This window comes from Apodemus sylvaticus, chromosome X, assembly GCF_947179515.1.
Source record: "Apodemus sylvaticus chromosome X, mApoSyl1.1, whole genome shotgun sequence".
Classification (NCBI taxonomy): Eukaryota; Metazoa; Chordata; class Mammalia; order Rodentia; family Muridae; genus Apodemus; species Apodemus sylvaticus.
The window spans coordinates 56,601,013-56,610,245 of NC_067495.1; the positions used below are offsets into that span (position 1 = coordinate 56,601,013).

Below are 9,233 nucleotides of genomic sequence, written 5' to 3' on the forward strand. Positions count from 1 at the left end.
ATAGCATGAATTGTGCTGGTTTGCTCCAAAGATAAAAGACTAGATAGGAAGCAGGACTCACTATCAAGGGGCTCAAAGTATATGAGAAGAAAGGGAGAGAGAGAGTAAAGAGAAAATAATGACAGGGTGTTAGAATTGAATAAAAAGAAAAAAAAGAAATTGCTTTGTCTTTTGAAATGAATTTTACAGAATAAAGAGGGCCTCTGGGTGTGGCATGCGAAAGGAACACTATGAATAAATCTACAAATGTGTGAAAGTGGCTGCTGTGCTAGGGGAAACCAACATTCATTCTAGTGTGACGGCTGCATATAGTCCATAAAAATGATGCACAAGGAAATCATCCTTTCTGTGTGATCGATCAGACCCGAAGGGAAGAAATACTGTTTTTACAGAAGATAGATGGAAACTGGAAAGCACAATTAGAATGTTATGACTGCAGTATAAGTAAGGGAGAAGGGAGGCCTGAACTCTTAAAAACTGTGCTAGAGACAGAAAGAAAGACAGTCACCTCTTGTTGTCTTGCTTTCAGATTTATGCCACCAGATGATCCTCTTGGACGCCATGGTCCGAGCCTTGAGAATTTCTTAAGAAAGAGACCTGTGGTTCCTGAGCATAAGAAGCAACCATGTCCTTATGGTGAGTACTTCTGGATAAAATTGTGTTCTGTACTAAGGGAAACACACAGATTCTTTGAATAATTTTCCTTTTCAGATTTCTCTTTCAAGTGAGAAATCTTGACATGTCCACTTTCTGTGAGTGAAAATTTGTGTCCTTATGCACTCTCAGTTAGGTGTACAAAGAGCCATCCTAGAAACTGCATGAAGAAAGGGGAACTAGATTTGAAGGTGGGAAATAGTTGTCCTTTGTTAACATACCAAATTGTCACTTGTTAAAATGTGTTCTAGGCATCTAAGTCCTGAGTGATATTGCTGGGAGTAAAGACACGCAGAAACTATATAGCCTGTGGAAATAGAAGGGGCAATTTCCAAGGGATCCCCAAGCATGATCATATTTCTTAGACAGGTGACTATGCCTCCTGTCAACTAACTCTATTATTTTCCTTCTGAGTCGTACTTCAGTTGCCTCCACTTTATTTTATTTGAATATTTAAACTCTAGCTTTCTTAAATATTATTGTGCTCATCCATCCCATCTCCCCTGCTACCACGTTTGTGAGCCTAACATTGCAACATGAGCTGCTTGGTCTGAAGCTATTTTGGATGTTTGAACTTGTTGAATAATCACTTGTTGAGGGGTGTAGAGTTTTTTTCCCCACAATTCATGTGTGTTGTCTCATTTCATCTTTATAATAATCCTGTCATATAGACACAGTTATAAAACTAGTTTACCAAGAAGGAAGAAAAATGAGCTTTAGGAAATAGTCACTTGTTCAGGCCACACAGTAAAGGACTGAAATCGAAGCCTAGCTCTCACTGCCTTCCATATTTGTGCTCCTTGCAAGGCATCATTCTGCTTTCTGTTCTTCTAGGCTGTCTCAACACACAGATTATGCCTAAGAAAAGTTGTCCATCACCAGAAAAATAAGGCCAGTCCCCAGCTCGGCTCTTAGCTCTCACACTGCAGTTTCCTCCAAAGCTTTCCACTTACATCCTCTCCCTCCCTTCACAGTGTGTGGTGACTCCTTGATGTTGTCTGTCTCTCTTCTTTGTGGAGAGTTAATTTTCTACTTTAACCCTGAACAGTGTAACTCTAACCTGAGGGGTCAGATTGTTAGGACAATTTCTGGCACAGAGGGTTGCACGACTATGAAAGAGAGTCTTACTCCAAGGCATTATTTTTCAGGCAAAAAATGTACCTACGGCCACAAGTGCAAATACTATCATCCAGAGCGGGCCAACCAACCCCAGCGTTCGGTGGCTGATGAGCTCCGCATCAGTGCCAAACTGTCCACAGTGAAAATAATGAGTGAAGACACCCTGGCCAAATGTGGCACAGGGATGTCTACTGCCAAAGGTGAGATAACCTCAGAGATCAAACGTGTGGCCTCCAAGCGCCAATCAGATCCCAGCATCCGGTCTGTGGCTGTAGAGCCTGAGGAGTGGCTGTCCATTGCCCGTAAACCAGAGGCCAGTTCCGTCCCTTCACTTGTGACCGCTTTAAGTGTCCCCACAATCCCTCCCCCCAAAAGCCATGCCGTGGGTGCACTAAACACCCGTTCAGCCAGCAGCCCAGTGCCAGGGTCCTCTCATTTTCCCCATCAAAAGGCCTCTTTGGAACACATGGTCAGCATGCAATATCCACCTATCCTGGTTACGAACAGCCATGGCACCCCTATTAACTATACTGAGCAATACCCAAAGTTTGAGACCATGGGGGACCATGACTACTATTCAGTGTTAAGTGACTTCTCCAAAGTGAGCATCAACAACATGCATAATCATGAATATTATATGTCTGAGGCAAACCAGGGGGTATATGTTCGGAATCCTGGCCTATGTACCGACAGTCACATGAGCCATACCAGGAATGACAACTATTCCTCTTACAACAACCTGTACTTGGCTGTAGCTGATGCCCATCCTGAAGGCACTTTGAAGCTGCACCGCTCAGCATCTCATAACCATCTTCAGCCTTTTTCCCATGGTTACCATGAAGCCTTAGCGAGAGTTCAAAGTTATGGTTCAGAAGATTCCAAGCAAGCACCCCACAAGCAGTCAATCCCTCACTTAGCTGTGCATACCCAGAATCCAGCAACTGGAGCACACTCTAGCTGTCCTGGAGACTACACCATGCCACCCAATATCCATCCTGTGGGACCCTCCCAGCCAGGCCGTGCTCTGGTGATGACTCGCATGGACAGCATTTCTGACTCCCGCCTCTATGACAGCAACCCCATGAGGCAAAGGCGGCCTCCTCTGTGCAGGGAACAGCATGCTAGCTGGGACCCACTGCCTTGTACAGCCGACTCCTATGGATACCACTCCTATCCCTTAGGTAACAGCCTCATGCAACCATGTTATGAACCAGTCATGGTAAGGAGCATGCCTGAAAAAATGGAGCAGCTTTGGAGGAATCCTTGGGTTGGAATGTGCAATGATTCTAGGGAGCACATGATACCAGAGCATCAATATCAGACATACAAGAACCTCTGCAACATCTTCCCTTCTAACATTGTTCTTGCAGTGATGGAGAAGAATCCCCACACAGCAGATGCTCAGCAACTGGCAGCCTTGATTGTTGCCAAGCTCAGAGCTGCACGTTGACCTGACATAGGACTTATTCCTTTACATAAATATGAATACTACTAATACATTGAGTCTATAATTCTAGTAAGTAATAACTTGTGTTGTGCTCTTAAAATTACAGAGTATTTCTATCTTTTAAGTACATAACAACTCTGTGAGGTAGATCTCAGTAAACATTCGATCTTATAGAGAAGGAAGCAAAGCTTGATGCTAGTAAATGAGTGTCAAGACATACACCTAAGTTCTCTGGCCCAATGTCCCATGCCCTTTTCCACTAAAGTGTGGAGACAATAGAGGACAAAACCCAGGAGGCCTAAGTGCACAAGAAACCCCAAGGGAACTCATTACCATTATTTTCTTTCCATTTTCTTTTTTAGTTTTTTTGAGACAGGGTCCCACCTTGTAACCCTGGCTTTCGTGAAACTTGCTATGTCGACCAGGCTGGCCTGAACTCAGAGAGCCAGCCATCTTTCTCTGCCTGCAGAGTGCTGGGATTGAAGGTGTATGACACCACACCCAGCTACCAGTGTTTTTTTCAGTCACACATTCCATATGTATGGATCATCTACCAATTTAGAAAAGCAAATACATGAGGATCAGATTGTATTGTGAATTAACCTTTAAGGTTTTTTTTTATAGAAATATTTAAAATCAAAAGTAAAAAGATTTTATTGCATGGGTATCTGATCATTCAATATCTTTAACCAACTGTAGGGTCACACTGAGGCTTCTAGAGAAATAGTTGAACCTTCCTCTTAGCAATTCTACTGCATGTATGAATTTATGTATTTGGTTTCAGATGTGTTTGTATCTCTGGTATCAACATTTCTATAGTAATGAGATGGTAAGCTCTATACAGTCTATAGTTTACATCTGTATAGATCACAAATACAACTTGATTTTGTCACATTTTATAGTTTCAATTCGATTCAAAAGTGAAATCACATGGCAACATCTAAATTTTGCTTTCTTAAAGACCAGAGTAAAGCAGCTGAATTTCTTCTACATATTTTACATGACCACATTTATTAACCATTCTTAGCTTTCAGAAAGTCTCTTCACCTTAGCAAAATAGGGGTCAGGCTGAAGCCTTCTCTAGAGGAACTAGTATATAAGCTCATGTTCAACACTTAGTGTGTATATGTATATGTATATGTATATATATATATGATACACAAGTGCTAAAGAGCTGGACCAGGACCAGAATCTACTTCCTTTATCCCAGGAGGGATGGCATAAAGTGATAGCTACAGAGTTGGAACTTCTGGCCAATTCAACATTATAGGACAAAGTGTAGTGAAAGAGAGCGCAGAGGCATACAAGCCACTCTCTCTAGCTGTCTACCCTTTGAGCAATAAGATCAGTCATCAATAGAGCAGAATTTCTTTAGGAAACAAAACCAGGGTATTTTCTAGGTGGCACAAAGCAGTTTCCAAAGGGGAAGTGTTGTTCTGTTACACACTTCAAAGTCATGCAAAGAGGGCGCACTGGATTAGCTCAGACCGAGATGCATTATTAAAGAAGGTCTGACTTTTGGGCCAGGCAGCACCATTTGCACAATTTGAATCTTACTCTAGGTAGAATCATTTGTAGCTGAATGCCTCTAAAAAGGGGCATGTATTGGTTGGTTTTTTTTAAGATGCATTAAATGGGCCCTCCTTTCTGAATTCACTGTATATTTCAACATTTTGAACCATGACCAGCTCCCAATTTCTGAGGCTGGAACTTACTTCTACAGTCCTTTTTCATGAGAGTTGAGAAGGCCTGGCCTTGGCCTTTTGTTTCTTCATGAGAAGGTGTAATACTGCCTATAAATGTTTCTTACTATGAAACACTCTGAACGTGAGGCTGTAGTCAGGGTTGTTTCTGGTGGTTTGATAATGGCTTACATGCTGCTTTCCAGCTTTCTCTCTCTGTGAAAGTTGATAAATAGTACATCTTAACCAGGATTCACTTAGTATGTTACATCTATCTCTTCCTACCCTCTAACTGTTCCATTGCCCAGTATACTGATAAAGTGTAACCATATTTTTCTATCAAATAAATCCATAAAAACTGACAGTTGCCTCTGCAGTGCTTGTGATCTCACACAAGCACCTCTTCATATCTTGAACTTCTTGGATCTTCTAAATCTTCCCCTTGACTAGATCAGGGTATTTGACAATCTCAGAATATTCTGATGCCTTTATACAATTAGTTCATCTTCCTACCAAGGACACTGCAGTGTCCATTGGCTTCCCATTTTGCGGGAAAGCCCAAGATTCGTCTTGTCAGCTGCAATTCATCTGAAATATGTTCATGTTTAAAATTCAAAAAAATTGTAAGCTCCTCCCAGTAGGGGGAATTTTTTAAAGATAGCATATGTATTTTTTACTTTCTAAGAAAGGATTTGCCATTCTTCTCTCCTTGTAAAATGTGTATGAACCAAAGCAGCTAAAAGCAATGCCTCAAATAACCAGAAATGACCTTTTGTTGATACAAATTGTATCTCTTTTTCTCCTGATTGTATAGAAACAAATATACAAAACTCATCTTAAACTATGTTTAGTACTTAATTTTCACCATATTTGTGGCACCGTGTGTCACAGGAAAGTAGCCCAGGGGTCAGGAGGGAGCTTTTATTTCCAAAGGGCAGTAGTAGTTTATAGACAAATACAGTTTTCAAGGCCTCTTTATTGTTAGATGCACAACTATTGTGTGTATAATCTGCAACATTGTGATTCTCTTTAGCCTATTAAATTAATATGTCCTTATAAAAGGGATTTTTATAAAGTGTCAATAGTAATACACCATATGTAAGAATCTTTAAGGAGCTGTATAAATATGAATGCATAAATCCAACTTGGTTCTTACATTAGAGAAACATTTTTTTATATCAAGATCTGCATACTTCTTGACTTTTCCATTTTGTCTATAATTATAAAATAGCGAATAAAGAAGAGCATTGAGACCTCGGTAGCACCCTTCAAGGGGCTAAGTGTGTTGTCTTTCAGGTACTTACCTCCAAGTGCACAGCAGGGGTTAAGGCATAGTGTTCTGTGTGGTCTTCAAAAAGCAGCGGATTCTGTAAGAGGTGCTTTGTCATTTGAATTCCTTCACTGATTTCTCTAACCTCATAGTAAATCTGTGCCTGTCCAGGCCTTAGACTTTGTATTTTCTGATTTTTGTTTTCTTGTTGTGACCTTATTATTGTTGTTTTCATTTCCACCTAAAGGAGAAATGTGACTCTGGCAGGGCATGGTCAATCCAGAGCACCCTTTCTATAAGACAGCTCAAAGAAAGAGGAGCCTTTTCCAAGGTAACACAGGACTATTGAACTCACTTAAGGTACCAGGTATGGAAAGGACCATGACAGATGCTCTATGGAAATGGTCTGTAAAACTTGCCTTCTAAGCAGTGAAGCATATGGCATGACTTTTCTCCCCCTTTCTTCTCCTCTCAAACCCCTTCTAGTTTCTAAGAGACTACTTCTCCACAATCTTTTTTTTTTAAATCTCGGAATAAATTATAAAACAATTCAACCATTAATATCTATTAATCTTTGTTACAGTTTCCCTCTAACGTGGAACAGTTCGCTGTGAAGAGGCTCTCAGTTAACATTCTATCTGTGCTCTAAGCGTGCGGCTTTGTACGAGTGCCCTTGTGGAGGGCCAACAATTTCAATAAGTTTGTTTTGCTCTGTAAATGAGGTTTGGATTTGCACAGGAAAAGTAATGCCAAGCTGTCCAGAGAGCCCCCGCTCAGGTCTCCTCGTCATCCTTCTCTTCCACCTCTTAGCTTGCTTCTCTTCAAGTTTGAAACTGAAGAGTGCATAATCTTCAACCAAAATGGCACTAGTGTTAGTTTTCATTTGAAACCAGTGTATTTCTAGAACTTGCTTGTGTAAAGTAGTCAATGCCTCTGTGAAGACTCAGCATATTTGATATCTATTGTATTATAGCTAGCTATACACATAGGCAGATTGACTATTTTTTAGTCCTGGTTTGTGTATCATTGAGCTATAGTAATTTGTTTTATCCATTTGTGGGATTAAACAGTATTGTTTAATGGTTGTAAACTTTTTATAAAACCACTTTGGGTTCCTTGTTTGACCCAAACATAATGTAAGTCTCAATGACAAAATACACAGAGCCAACCTGAGGTGAGTGAAAATATAACCCTTCCCCAGTTTTGTCTGCCTCTATAATGCATGTGCAATGCTTTATACAATATTCTCACTCGCATGAATGTACTTATGACTTCATGAGGTTTTTATTTGTTTCACCTATAATTGTGATGAAAATGCTGTATTGTTGAAAACAATGAAGTGTAAACCCATTTATTGCATAAACTTTGTCTACTAATCACTGATGGCTCTTTCTTTAAGCACATCAGCAACAAGTAATTGTACACACAGACATGCACACTCCGATCTGTTCCTGAAATACTAAGCATATGTCCTTTTGAATTACACTATTAAACAATGGGGAACAGATCCCCAGCCCCCCTCCCAGAGTTCACCTGAACTTTACCAAAGTCTTCTGATTTTTGTGTTTCTTGTGGTTTTAAGGATCAAACTCAAAGTCTTAAAATGCTAGGTAAGCATTCTACCACTGAGGTACATCTCCAGCCCTTAGCTTTTTGATGAGAAAAAGCCTTGCTACATACTCTAGACTGGCCTTGAACATCACACACACACACACACACACACACACACACACACAATTTGTATACAGCCACGAACTCTTCAGTTTTTCTGATTTTGCCTTCCAAGTGCTGGAACTATAGGTGTGCTTGGAAAATTCATTGTTTTCTTTCGAGACAAGGTTTGTGTATAGCCGCCAGTCAGTCACATAGATAAAACATGATATGCTTCAGAAAAAAAACAGTTCATTCCCTGAATATTTATTGAGGACCTGTCATGTATCAGGCACTGTTCCATACTCTGAGGTAATAGTGTGGGATTTACCAATTTTTTCCCAGAAAACATTTTTCATCTGTGTGTATGTGTGTGTGCATGTGTAAAGTCTATATGTGTATGGTGTGTGCACGTGTGTGAGAGTATGCACCCACTTGTGTGTGCACATGTCGGGGCCAGGAAGCCTTAAGGGTTTTCCATTGTTGCTCTTCACCTCATTGCCTTGAGACAAGATATCTTATTGAACTGGAGTCTCACCACTTTGGCTAAGCTGGCTAAACAGAAAGCTCTTGGAATGCAGGTGACATTCCCTCCAATGCTGGGATACAGCCATGCCTGGACTTTTATACAGGTACTGGGGATTTGAACTCAGGTCCTCAAGCACTCTTATCTACTGAGCCATTTTCCCAGATTCTGAAAAGCCATTTTCTAATCTCTCCTGTTACAAACGAGATAAATACCCTGCAGATTATGGCATGATTTGTCCAAGGTCGTTCCAGTTAAGTCCTGGAGTATGCCTGGAACCTGTGGTTTTCGGCATCTCAAACTTCATTTTGCATCAAAATAATCACATCATGTTGAAGTTATAGTCCTGTCTTTTCCTCCCAACCCCATGTTCCCAGAAACAAGATTAAAATTCAAAATATATTTACAAATACCTTGGCCATAGCTATGCTCTTCTCTGACTAGAATGTATCTAAAATAACCCTATTTTAATCTACATTCTACCACATAGCTGGTTACCTGAGCTCAGGTACCTTTCCTCACATTTTCCCAGGCGGATCTTCCTGAGCCTAGCTCTACCCTAGAATCCTTTCTCTTCCCAGAAGTTCCACCTTCTACTTCCTGCCTAAGCCATAAGCCATGGGCCATAGGCTTTTTAATTGACAAGTGATGCATCCATATCACTTGGTACAGATCACTATGTCAAAACCATAGATAGATTATGGCCTATTCCCAACATTTTTGACTCATGTCAGGAGTGGGATCTAATAATTTGGACTTCTAATATGAAACCAGATGATGTTCAAGAAAACACTGACCTACACCAACCTGGCAACTGCTTTCTGGCCACCGATCGGTCACTTCTCATTTGTCTATCTCAGTATCTCCATGCACTTAAAAAGCAGG

General features: G+C 40.6%; 1 protein-coding gene across 1 annotated transcript in view; it reads left to right on the forward strand.

Annotated features, from left to right (window-relative positions):
• The window catches only part of Zc3h12b (zinc finger CCCH-type containing 12B), a 35,468-nt gene extending 32,224 nt beyond the window's left edge, over positions 1–3,244 (forward strand). Inside the window, exons 4-5 of the mRNA XM_052171194.1 lie at positions 530–636; positions 1,803–3,244. Coding sequence (XP_052027154.1) covers positions 530–636; positions 1,803–3,223 — 1,528 coding nt within the window. The 3' untranslated portion in view covers positions 3,224–3,244. The remainder of the gene's footprint in view (positions 1–529; positions 637–1,802) is intronic.
• The last annotated feature ends 5,989 nt before the right edge of the window (positions 3,245–9,233 follow it).